Genomic DNA, 12748 nt, shown 5'->3' on the forward strand with positions numbered 1-12748 from the left:
TAAGCCAATTTCAGTTGTGTTCATGTTGTTCTTTGTAAATATTAAGAAAGTTAAAAGAATAAAGACGTTTCTTTTGCAGTTTCCACATCTTGGGTGTCATGAAGTTGAATGGTCCCCAGGCCTAAGAAATGATGGTTGTGGCCAGATGGAGGGCCGCTTATGGAGGTGGCTGGCTGCGGGAGAGCCCAGAAGTGGCCCAAAGGTCTCTGTGATGTCCGATAATGGGCCGTAGGGGCCGATGGCTCAATTCAAAAGACAGAGGGTAGAAACAAGCCACCAGGAGAGGATGTACTGGTTCTCTGTGTCAGGGGACAGAAGCTGGGGAGGCTGGATCCCCAGAGGCTCCAAATGGCTCTGGGAAAGGCGGAGCGGCAATCCTGCCTCTGCTATGGGATGTGGGGCTCCCTCCCTCCTCTCAGGGCCTCCTTGCCCCACTTGCAGAAAGGAGGAGGTGGAGAAGAGATGGTCTCCTCCGTGGCGCCTTCCACTTTGATTGGGCCTCGGAACCCTTCCTGACATAAGGTCCCCGGTTAGTGATTGCTTAGGGCTCTGCCTCCCTGTACTCCAGGGTCCCCTGGAGGGGGCCATCCACATGGAGGGGCGGCTTGCTCAGTGGTGGGTGTACGGTTGTTTCTGTCCGGTGGTCTTAGAGCCAACCTCTGTGGCACCAGGGACCGGTGCTCCTACGAGGATCGAATGCCTGGTGACCTGAGGCGGAGCTGAGGCGGTGAAGCTAGTGCTGGGGAGCGGCTGCAGATACAGATGAAGCTTTGCTCGCTGGCCCGCCGCTCACCTCCTGCTCCGCAGCCCAGAGATTGGGGCCCCCCGTCTTGGAGGACTTCAGAGCCGGAGGCCATATGACACAGCCAGAGTTGTCTGGGAAATTATCTGGGACATAGGATAGGGGGTCCTCACTGGGACCCTCGCCTCAGGCTGCTCTGGTTTTAAAGAGCAGGGAGGGGGCCAGGAGCAGGTATGTCCTCCCCAACACATCAGCATGAAGGCCCGTCCAGATCCATCCTGATGAGGCTCGGCCCCTCCACACTGTACGGCAAAATGTGCTACAAGCGCTAACCCGGGCTCTGCCATCTCCCAGCTGTGCGCCCTCGAGCAAGTTGCTTAACCTCTCTGTGCCAATATTGCCTCAGTGGAAGAATGTGATTGGAAACAGACCTGCCGCGTGGGTCGTCGTGGGGACGGTGTGAGTGCCTGACCCTCTGAGTGCTACCCAGTGATGAAAAGCTGCACCGACCAAAAGTCATCCCTCCCGGTTCCCTGGAGAGTAGGCCTGCAGGTACGGCCATGCGGATATCGCAGTGACGTCTATCGACCGGGCCGTCTGACACCCCCCGCCCCCTGTCCAGAGAAGGAGCTCGGGGAGGCTCGTGTTCGCAAGGCGGGTGCGGCCCGAGCCCAGCACGCCCAGGCCCCCAGGGCCTCTCCCAGGGGCTGACGGCCGGAGATGTGCTAATTCGGGCACGTGAGGCTCGCGAGGAAGCAGACACCTTTACTAAGACGCCGCCGGACAGCCCGTGCGGGAGCCACCGGAGGGAAAACGCAAGCCTAGGAAGGCTTTCGCGGGCATGCTCGCCTGACCAGGACGCGGCCTGAGCTGGTTCAGAGCGAGACCCGGGAACCCGCCTCTCGCTCACGTCCTCACGGCCTCAAGTCCCAGGCGCCAGGTCAAACGTGCTCTTGCTGACGACATGGAGCCGGTTCAGGATTTTAGGCACTTGGTGGTGGTGTGGAGATGGATCTGAGGCTGAAATCCTCTGGGGGGCGGGGGGTTCCCGGGGGTAGGGGTAGGGAACAGAGGAATTATGGGAGTGGTAGCAAGGGTTTCCACAGAGCGTGATGGCTGCAAATTTCAGCAGCGTGTTCAAAATGTGTACCAACCCCACAGCCTGAGCACCCACCCACCAATCAGAATGGTGCTTGGGAGGAGGCCCCAGGCCTGGCGTTAACCCTTTAGTCTCTGGGCTGTGGGCGGTGGGGGAGGGGAGCTGAGAAGGTCAAGGCTGGGCCAGGCCCTTGTGGGAAAAGGGGCCCTGACCAGTGGCTGTGACCGACTGGCAGGGACCCACATCAGTCTAAGAACCGGGCGTGCAGGCCCAGCGGTCCCACACCCTAAAGTAAATGGCGCCCACGTGCCGCCAACACCGTTCTGCTCTGTCACCGTCACTGGTGGCCGCTGCCCCATCGGGCTTCCTTCAGGACTTCTTCGGGATCTCTGCAGCGAGGCAGCGTGGGGCTGTGACCAAGTGCTCTCGGGCTGGAACCCCAGGGCCTTACCGTGTGTCCCGGGAGAAGTCCCCGCCCCTCTCTGGGCCCGTTTTCCCACACGCCCTGCAAGACATTGCCTCCCGCTCTCTGACCCGCCGCTTTAAAGTGCTGCTTGGAAGGCTTTTCCTCTTTAGGCAGACACTGGGACTTACTGGTTCCAAGGAAAGCCAGTGTGTGGGAGCAGTCAGGCCATCAGGGGCCACAGCAGTGAGGAGCCCGAGGCCCTAGGGGAGCGAGCCGAAGGCGGAGCTGGGCCTGGAACAGGAGCTCCCTGCCCGCCCAGCAGCTCATCTTTCAAAGGCCAGAAACCGTGTTTGATCTCACTTAACACGTCCAGATTCTAGGCAGCCCTGGCCCAGGCACCCAGCCAGGTGGCCCGCTCTGGTGTCCCCTCCCATAGCTTTAATCACACCTGGGGAGAGAACACGCGTGTGTCACTGAAACTCTCATGGGAACGGTGTGCTGGTCTCAGCACCCGGGACTCATCCCACCGCCTGACCTCAGCTTTCTCGCCTGCACAGAGGAAGACAGGCTGGCAGCGCCTGCCTGGCTCACCCCACAGAGCCATGTGGGGACTGAAGGAAGCAACCGAGGGGACAGGGCGTCATGCCTCTCAAGTTGGGTGGCTTTGCAAATGCGGATGATGGCCATCGCTCCAGCACCTGTGCTCACAGTAGCCAGTACTGTGCTATCTTAACTTCCATAGCAGAGCGGGCATGAACAGGACCTGGAGACCGAGTGCCAGGGCACATGTTCGTGTGAGACAATCCCAGGTGTCAGGAGACCTGTGGGCACTGAGATCCTGTTTGTGATGAAGTTCCTGTTCCATGGCGATTGAACCAGGAGAGAGAACCAACCTTAACGGCTGGCTCCGACTGCAGGGCGGGAAGCTACCCCATCCTCGGGCTGTTGGGTCTCTTTTGGTGCATGAAGGACACACTTTCTTGGGTCTTTCAGAAGCCCGAACCAGGGTGACACGTGTGTTCATGGGTCTGTGTGCCCTGGCCCCAGCCCCTGCCCCACCCCTACTCCTGCCAGGAGCAGGACTGAGGACCCCAGGCCTGGGGGTTCCAGTGAGAGGGACGGTGCTGTGCCAGGCGGCCTCTGCGCAATGTTTATTGTACTGACGGAAGCCCTCTGGGCCCGAGGGTCTCCCCACCCCCACCCAGGCCACACCTTTGGGGAGAGTTTCACAGGGCAAAGGGGAAGGTACAGGGTCCAACTTTGCAATGAGCTTGTCTGGCAAAGGCAGACTCAGCCTGAAGGCGCTCCAGCCACGGCCCACCCTAAGTTCTGCCCTGCCGGCCTCTCCTGCCCCAGGAATGGAGGTTCCTGCCATTCCCGATGGCAGAGAAGGTCCGGGATCTACTCATTCGTTTGAAAATAAACCTGATTTGTTTTCCCCATACCGGACACATTCCATTCTCTGCTCTGGGCACAGCTCTGGCCCAGAGACCTGGCGAGGTCACAGTGGCTGCCCCAGCTCAAGGAGAGCATCCCGCAGCCTCATCTGTCACCAGGTCCTCTTGGATTTGGGGACATCGCGGTCCTGAGATTCAGTGAAACAGTCTGAAGAGCACCCCCTCTGCACGCGCCCCGGTTATTGGGTACTCTCATACTTCAGGTATCTAATCAGCCTGCCTGGGAGCGGCAACGTGTCCAGGAGTTTTATACGGTACTTCCCAATGGCCTTTCGAACTCGAAGCCGGCAAAGGTGGGCCAGGGGTCTCGGAGGTTCTGGAAAAGGAGAGAAAGAGAAATGCTGATTTGCCATTTGCAACCTGCAAAGAGCCCCGACACAGACCTTAGCAAACAGGTTCGGAGTCTGAGCTCTTAAGTAGCCCCCGAAGCAATGAATTTACCTCTGGGCTCTGGGTGGTGCAGAGGGGCCAGGGACTGGGCAACTCCCTGCAGGTCCCAGAATCCCACCTGACTGCCTCCCCAGGAGGCCCCACAGGATGCCTCATGCAGTGGAGTTTTCACAGCTGGGAGCGGGGAGGTGGGAGCAAGGGCTGATGCATCTAGTAACGGGGTCATTTATTTCAGCCCTGGGCCCAAGGTCTGGCACAGGGAAGCTGTTTGTTGAATCGAAGCACGTCATTCATTCATTCGACAAAGACGGCTGACCCCTTTGCTGTGCCTGGCCCCGCACTCGGGCCAGAGATGCAGAGGCGCTGGCCCAGGGCCCTTGGGGAGGGCTCACACCAGACGCTGCCATCTGAGCGGGGTCTTGATGGGTGGGCAGAAGGAGGTAGGAGCATTCTAAGCAGGGGAAACAGCAGTGCCAAGCCAAGGAGGCCACGGCCACCCAGGGGAGATGGGGATACAGAGGGAATGTGGGGGGAGGACAGAGAGCCCAGGCAGCTGCAGTGCTTAAGGCGACAATGCGATCCGTCAGCACTGCATTTCTGACACTTCTGCTGCGTTTTGATCTCACTTAAGCCAGAACCTGGGAAGCTGGGCCCCTTTCTCAGCTGAGAGTAAAACTTGTGGGGAGGAAGGCAAAAGGCCAGGGGTGGTTAGGGGACACAGGGCCACTAGGGCTTGGCTGGTGGCCCGGATAGTTTAGGAGACTCTGGGCTTATCATGCCACCTTTCAGAACGTGTCTGCCCTTCCTCCTGGAATAACGATGTCAAAATCGGCCTTGAATTAAAAAGTATATGGAGAGTGTTTTGCAGATGGAGGGTGGGCTTTAAGGTAACCAAAAATAGGAAGAGGTTAAGAATTAGTTATTTGTTTTACCTGTTAATAAATGTATAGTCCCACACGTCTCCCCCCCACCTGAACATAGTCTAGTTGTAAGGCGTTACCTTCTCCAGCGAGGACAGGAGGAGGGGACAGTGAAGGGCAAGGCTGACATCTAAGCTTGGACCACATGGCCCTCTAGTGGCGGTAGAGACTCAGGGTGACAGTAACCAATTATTCATGAACTCAATGAATATTTATTGAGCATCCAGAGCTGTACCCTGAGGGAGCCGGCAGGTAAATGTGCAGCCCTCCCACCTGTCACCGGCCCAGTAACTTTATCAAAAGCCTCAGTTCAAGTGCTTCCTGGGCACCTGTACGAATGAAAAAATCCTACAGTAGATTTGGGTTCAAAGGGGCGCAGGGATCAAGGGGGAACTTGGCAAGTCAGAGTCAGGGCACTGGGACATGGTGCACCTGAACAGGCAAGAAGCTAGCACAATCCCACCTGGGCACAGCAGCAGTGGTGGGATAATACCAACTTGCTACATTTCAGCCTCTGTGCTATGTGACTGGCAAACGCTTGGCCAGAGATGGGACTGTACCTCTCAAAGTCGCAGAAAGCCGGGGGCAGCTGAGACTCCTCTGGGCAGGCGCCCGTTTCTCAGTATCATCAGCAGCACCCAGTTCCATTGCTTCTAACACCTCACCCGCTCAGGTGAGCTCTATAATGCCTAGGAGGGAGTCTCAGCCTGACTGAGCCAGGATGCCCCATCTGCACGGCAAACAGTAGCTGGACCATGGCTGAACCCCACCTCACTGTGCCAGGCACAGGCCCCTGCAAGCTCCTCACGTTGGCAGAGCTGGCGGGGGCTGCACACGAGCCTGCCCAACCTCCTCTGTTCAGATGGGGATGCTGGGGCCACGGTCACCTAGCATGCTCCTGGCTCCAAAGCTCAGAGGCCTTGCCTCCTAGACAAGTGCTGCTCCAGGTGTGGTCTGTGTACCGGAAGCACTGGCACCACCTTGCGGCAGGGGTGGGGGCGGGCGGTGGTTATGGTGAAATGCAGACTCTGCCCCAGATCTGCTGAGTGAGCACCTGCATTTTTAACAAGATGTCCGTGTGTTTCGTATGCACTTTACAGTTTGAGGCCATCATTCTCTCCTCTACCTCACCGCACTGCCTCTCAGGCCACAAACACAGGCAACTCACTCCGAACATCCTGATACCCTGCAGGGAGCTGGAACTGTTTACAATGTCCTGGAAAGACTTGAGTTAGGAGGAGGGACTTGAGTTAGTCAAACTGGGTTTGAATCCCAGCTCTGCCACTAACTAGTGGTGCGACCCTGGCCCGGGTGCCATCGTCTCTCTGAGGGTCTGTCTCCTCATTTATAAAACACAGACTCACAGAGACACTGTATGTGACACACAGCACAGAGCCTGGCATGGAGCAGACGATCATCAAATGTTAGTGACAGTGACACGTCCTGAGTCTTGGGCCTGAGTCAGGCGGGGATACCTGCCTGCAGCAGCAGCGACAGCCCCTACCTGCCTTCTCCTTGATGACGCCCCAGTCCTCGAAGCTGTCGATGTGCTCCTTCAGCCGTGAGCAGAGCTGCACGTTGCCCACATAGTCCAGAAGGACATCGATGATGGGCCCTGCCCAGCGGCTCACCTCGGGGGCAGACAGGATCTCACAGAACTGAAAGAGAGAACACACCGGCACTGGGACACCCAGACCTAGGGCACCCACTCAACGAGCTCATTCTGCAGGTGAGAACCTAAGGCTGGCGAGGGCAGGGGACATGTCCTTCCCTCCAAAGTGTGCTAACTACTACTAGTCTACACTCTCTCCAAAGCGCATTAACTACTAGTTCACTGTCTCCAAGGCTTATTAACCATCATGCCTTTAACGTGCGGTCCAAGCTGCCTCCAAAGCAAGTGAACCACTAGTCCACACCGTCTTCGAAGCGCGCCCTCCTACCTGGACCACGCCGGGTTCTTTGTTGCCCGTAGGCGCGTCGCTGAACCTGCTGGAGGGCGGCGGGGCGGGCGGGTGCGGGCCGTTGCCGTACAGGCACGAGAAGCAGGGCTCGCCGTTGCAGCCGAGGTCCATGAGGAACTTGAGCAGCGACAGGCACTTCATGGCGAACATGATGGTGGCGGGGAAGGAGGTGGGGTGCGTGGCGATGTACGCGTCGATGTTGGCGCCGTGGTCCAGCAGCAGCTGCATGGTGCGCAGGCAGCCGTGGCGGATGGCCACGAGCAGGGGGTTGATGACGTCGCAGTTGGGGTCGGCGCCGGCCAGCAGCAGCAGCTCGGTGGCGTACACGTTGTTGTTGACCACGGCGAAGTAGAGCGCCGAGCTGCGACGGTCCTCGTAGAGGCGCGCGCGCTCGGGCGCCAGCGGCGCGTTCACGTCGAAGCGCGCGCCCAGCAGCGCCTCGAGCACGGCGTCGTGGTTGCGCTCGGCCGCCAGGTGCAGCGGGCTGATGCCGCTCCGGCGCACGCGCGTGCGGCTGGTCACCGGCAGCAGCATCTGCACGATCCTGCGGGCGGGGCGGGCACGCGCGGGTCACCGGGCGGCCGGCGCGTCGGGGCCGGCCCCGCCAGCAGAGGGCGCGGAGGGGCCAGGCCCGGCCGCTCGCCGCTGCCGTGTAGGGCGCCACGGGCCCACCTGGGGCCGCGGAGGAGCCAGCCATTCTCACAATGACCACTTTGGGGTCTGCTGCTATCCCTATTTCACAGATAAGGAAACTGAGGCTCGGGGAGCTTCAACCGACTTCCTGAAGCCACATAGTCAGTAAGAAGTGGTGCAGAGTGACCATAAAGTCACCTCCCCTGTCTTGTAAGTCTTAACGCCTCTTACCCTGAAGTCTGACTCTAGCCTCTGCCGGGCTCTCTGCCCTGCCTGGGGCCTGGAGGGGGCGGATCAGTCCCAGCTGCGGCTGGAGGTCCCTGGCTCTGCTCTCTCCTGCTGAATCGGGCACAGCCTTCACCAGCGTGACCCTCCTTCACAGATGAGGAAACAGAAGCCCAGAGAGAGTATGTCACTTGCCCAAAGACACACAGCCAGTAAGTGATGGAGCCGGGATTTGAACCCAGGTAGTCCGATTTTCCCCTAGAGTGAGGACCACATTCTTAACCACTCCCTTAGTTCTTATGTAGCAGTCAGGGGCGACAGCGGATATGTCAGGGGATTCGGCATTCTTCACGATGCATTAACTTGCCTGCCCCATTTTGCCTTCCCCGCAACCCCGTGAGGTAACCCGAGCAAGTCTGTGGCCTTCCTTTTAATCCATGTGGCTCAGAGAAATGAAGTGACTAATTGAAGGTCGTAAAGCAGCCTGGGAGCCTGACCCCAGGACTCTTGACCCCTTATCTTTCCTCTCTTGCTCTAGATCCCTGCCATCTGCAGGAACGAGCTCCTGTCATGATTCCAGGCCCCTAATCCATCTAATCCCTGATGACAGGTGACCTCGCTGCCCTATGCGGGCTCCAAGGAGGTGGCCATGGTAGGGCAAGCAGGTGCCGCCGGGCCCGTTCCCACGCCTCTCTGCCTCCTGGCACGCTGATTCTCCACTTCCTGGAAATCTGATGCCAGCAACCTCCCGCTAGCATCTCAGTGGAAAGTGTTATTATTGTTAGTAATGCTGTTTGCCTAAAATCTGCCTCTAAAACCTCAAAAGGAAATTCATACACCCAGGGGGGTTAATTGCCTCCTAATTTCTATTTGTGCAGGCACAGGAGGCCTGACCTTGCTCTGCAGAGGTGCTGGTCAAAGGCAGGGCTGGGGCCTCGCCCTGGACTGAGGCCATTGGCAACAAATGGTCGCTAACAGCCGTAACCTGCCCAAACTGGGAAAGAACAGCAAGACGGACGGCCTGGGGCTGCCGGCCAGATGGGGCTGGTATCTCCGGCGGGTCACAGCTGGGCTCTGGCAATCTCCTGCAGAACCGAGGGGGAGTGGCAGGAATGTGGGAACGTGAGTGGACACTGCCTGGAGCCCCAGAGCGTCATCTTAATCATGCGGTAGTGGAGATCAGTATGCCAGCCGTCCCATTTTAAAGAGCGTGAGACCGAGGCCTGGTCCTGGGGTGGGGCTAAGTGTGAGGTGGGACAGGAGGTGGATGGCAAAGCCAGGCCTCAGCGTAGGTGTCTAGCACGCCCAGGGCCAGGCTTCTCCATGACGCACCAGTCCCCCTAACCCTGGGGAATGGCCGCGTTGGCGGCCCCACTGCATGTCATCGCCTCTCTCCCCTAGCCTGTTTTGTGGAATGGAGGACAGGCTGGGGCCAGGTCGTGGGACCACAGAGCGCTACTGCTCAAAGCACACTTTACGAAGAGAAACAGGGCGCCCACTGCCGGATAGAGCCCTCGGTGTCAGGGAGGCCCGGTTCCCTGCTCCCCCTCCTTTCCCCAGTGTGGTGGCTGCACTCCCAGCTCAGGCCCTGACACCAGAGCAGACCCCGCATCTCGGCAAGCGACTTTGGACCCCAGTCCCAATAACTAGGTCCCTCCTTGCCTTTTTCTTGGCACCCACCAGTCATTGAACCATACTCCCCTTGCTCCAGGCTGCTACCCTGCCATACTACCTGTCCCACCTGAACCCCAGCCACGTGAGAGGCAATAGAGCAGAGAGCTAGCCCAAGCAGGCTGAACTTAGCCCGCGGGGGTCCCACCTCGGGCAGTGGGCCTGGATTACGCCATCAGCTCTACCTCTCAGTGCTGAGCCATCTCAGGCATGTCACTTAATCTCTCAGAACCACATCTATGACAGAAGGGTAATTAGTCATAATAATAGTGAGGATGAGAATGGTGATAGTTACCCTTGATTGAGCCCCTATGGGTTGTTGTGAGCACTTTCTCCCCCTAAATAATAATCACCATAATATCGCCGAGCGCTTGCTGTGTTCCAGGCACCAAAGTGCGTTTACACATTTAGCTTGTTTAATCCTGAAACTGATCCTATGAGCTAAGTACTTTATCTCATTTACTCGTTGTAACTACCCAGCAAGGTGGGCTCGCTCTGCCACAATTTAATGACACTCTCACTGAGGCCGCTTTTGAGGAGAAAATGAGATCTTATACATTAAGCTGATGGACACACAGTACACACTTGATAAATGGTGGTCGCTGGTATCCTGACCCCCAGGGTGACTGCAGCACACTGCCCTGCCTCTCCAAATGTGGAGGCGTTCTGGGTCACTGGGTCACCATGGTGTAACCTTTGTTAACAATTAGTGTAAATTTGACTGTGGACTCTACTTCCACAAGGGAACCAGCCGCCCACAGATGACTCCTCTGCCAAAACCACTAAGCTGCACTATGCCAACCCTGCCGCGGGGTGTGGGAAAAAGGCAAGGCAAGGCAGTGTGTGTGTGTGTGTGTGTGTGTGTGTGTGTCTCGGGAGATTGCCTTTTCTCTGAGCCTGTGTGATGCTCATGCTGGAGCCAGCAAAGGTCCACCAGTGGAGCATTGGCCCGAGGGTGTTCCCAAGGGCACAGAAGGACTCCCGCCTAGGAGGGATGCTTGCAGGAGCAAGTGTGCAGCTTTTCTAGGAGATGCTAGGAGCTGGAACACGGAGCGGTTCCTCCGTGAAGGAGGAAGGGCAGGCACTAGCAGCTCTGTGCAGCCCCTTGCACTAAGCCGATCTATCCAGGGGTCTTTGGGTCTTCAGGCACAGAATGGAGCTTGCTGAGGGTGCAAACTGCCAGTTCTCAACCACAGTGTGACTCAGAATAGCTCTGGGAATCACTCAAATGCAGATTCCTGGGCCCTGCTATCCAGCGCCTCATTCAGCAGGTTGGGGAGGTGCCTGGGAGTCTGCTGCAGGTGATCCACCTTGAGAAACACCTGATGCAAATCTCATTGTTTCTCTCAAAAGTCACAGGCAGTCAATCAGCTTCCTGCAGAGGATGAGGGTGGGGGGTTGGGGGGGCGGGGAAGGATCCTGTGCCCACCATCTCCCCTCTTATTTTCTGTGAGGCCTTGAGCTCTGAGCCTTAGCTCCCCTTTTAATTAATAGGGATGCTAGCATGCTTGTGAACATGCTTTAGAAGCTACGTTTTAATTTAATATATTAAATATTCTCTATTCTGCTTTTTTCCAGAAAGAGTTTTAAGTGGCTTGCAAAGGTAGTGTAAATTAGAAGTAAAAGAGAAAGAATATTTAAGAACAAGGGGGTCAGGAGTGAGGCCCCAAATGCAAGTCCGTGTTGCATGTCAGCTACAAAATAGACTCTAAGATACTGGTTCTCTACTGGGCTGCACAGTAAAATCATCTGGGTGGCTTTTAGGAACCCTGCAACTCCAGCCCCAGCCCAGACTGCTTACATCGGAATCTCGGAGAGTGAGTAGGGCCCGAGCATACCGAATTTTGAGTCCCCAGGGGTTTCGTTGTGTAGCCAGGGCTGGGAACCACTGGTTTCGATGTTATTCCAAATTCTTTTTAAAATTGGTGTGTGTGTGTGTGAGCAGGGGAGTGGGGTGGGGGCTGAGGGGAATCTGCTCATCCCTAGCTGGTTTCTTCAAACGTCCATCTTTGGTGTTGAGCTTTAATCTCAAAAGGCGCCTCTGCTAAACGGGAAATGAAAATCGGAAAGGTGTGCCTGGGAGGTGACTGAGACTTTGAGATCTGGGGGGCTCCTTTCTCACCCACGCCTGAGGGTCACACCCTCCAGTTAAATGTCTGAAGAGATGGCACCAACTGGCAAACACTGAGACCAGCTGCTGGGCACTGTTTCTATGCTGTGGACGGGCAGGGTGTTTGGCTGGTAGCTAAGTATGGAATGCCCAGGGAATGTCACATCGAACCCTGAGCAGCCTATGGGAGGGCGGTGTGGAGAAGGCCGCTAACGTCACGTGCCCAGGGAGTGAGTGAAGGGCTGGTCAGGCTGTGGGCCCTGCCCGGTGGCAAAAGCTGCTGGAAACTTGGCCTTGACCTTTTTCAGACAGTTCTCAAAAAATGGCCTGGCACCTCTCAGTCTTGGGGGTCAGAGGGAACTTGACCCTGGGAATGGAGGGTGAATAAGCAGGGAAATCATTCTGGGAGTCAGCGTGAATCCACAGCAGGACACTCTGGGGAGACTTAAACCACTCATCGGGGGAGTTCAGGGAGGACCAGCCTTGCTCCCTGTTTCGCTCTTGGGTGTACTCAGTGCGCCGTCAAACTTCCTGTCAGCTGGGGCCAGACATCTTAAAGGCATCTGGGTGTGACCTAAGGATGCTGAGACAGGCCCAGCTCTGCACTCTCTGGCAAGCCCCTTCCCATCTCTGGCTTCGGGTCTCTCTTCTGTAAATCAGAGGTTAGACTAGATCAATGATTCCCCTGAAACGAGGGCTGGCTGTGTCTCGTTGGCTCAGGGATCTTTGCACAGACAGAGCTTGGGTTCCCTCTATCCTGGAGATTCTGGCTCAGTGGTTCCAGGATGTGCCATTTAAAAAATAGTCAAGAATGACTGTGCTTTAAGCAAGTACGGAGAGGCACTGGGCCAGGAGAATGCTAAGGGGCAGCCCCTTCCTCTTGTTCATTCTTTGGATCTTCCTCGGGTCAGGCTCAAGATAAACCATGTTAGTTGACTGATGCTGGATCTTTCTGAAGAGAAAGATCCAGCATCAATCATCTTGCTGAAGAGAAAGATGCCATCTCGCCTGTCCCCACTGCTGACCCATCGTTTCCTTCCCTCCATTGCTTAACTGATAAGCGATGAAATGCACTCTCTCTCCATAAGCGAGGAGGAGGGCAGACCCTCTGAGCATCTCCTCCGCGGCAGGCAC

At 56.9% G+C, this 12748-nt stretch overlaps 1 protein-coding gene across 8 annotated transcripts in view; it reads right to left on the minus strand.

Annotated features, from left to right (window-relative positions):
- Positions 1 to 3383: 3383 nt before the first annotated feature.
- ASB2 (ankyrin repeat and SOCS box containing 2) overlaps positions 3384 to 12748 on the minus strand; it is a 38791-nt gene continuing 29426 nt past the window's right edge. For 6 of the 8 annotated variants that reach the window (XM_039884088.1, XM_039884090.1, XM_039884091.1 and 3 more), the window contains 3 exons: positions 6955 to 7519; positions 6519 to 6672; positions 3384 to 4020 (listed from right to left, as the gene is read on the minus strand). In XM_039884088.1, coding sequence (XP_039740022.1) covers positions 3884 to 4020; positions 6519 to 6672; positions 6955 to 7519 — 856 coding nt within the window. In that variant the 3' untranslated portion in view covers positions 3384 to 3883. The remainder of the gene's footprint in view (positions 4021 to 6518; positions 6673 to 6954; positions 7520 to 12748) is intronic. The other 2 variants (XM_039884089.1, XM_039884087.1) reach the window with 2 other exon arrangements.

This window comes from Pteropus medius, unplaced genomic scaffold, assembly GCF_902729225.1.
Source record: "Pteropus medius unplaced genomic scaffold, Ma_sr-lr_union100, whole genome shotgun sequence".
Classification (NCBI taxonomy): domain Eukaryota; kingdom Metazoa; phylum Chordata; class Mammalia; order Chiroptera; family Pteropodidae; genus Pteropus; species Pteropus medius.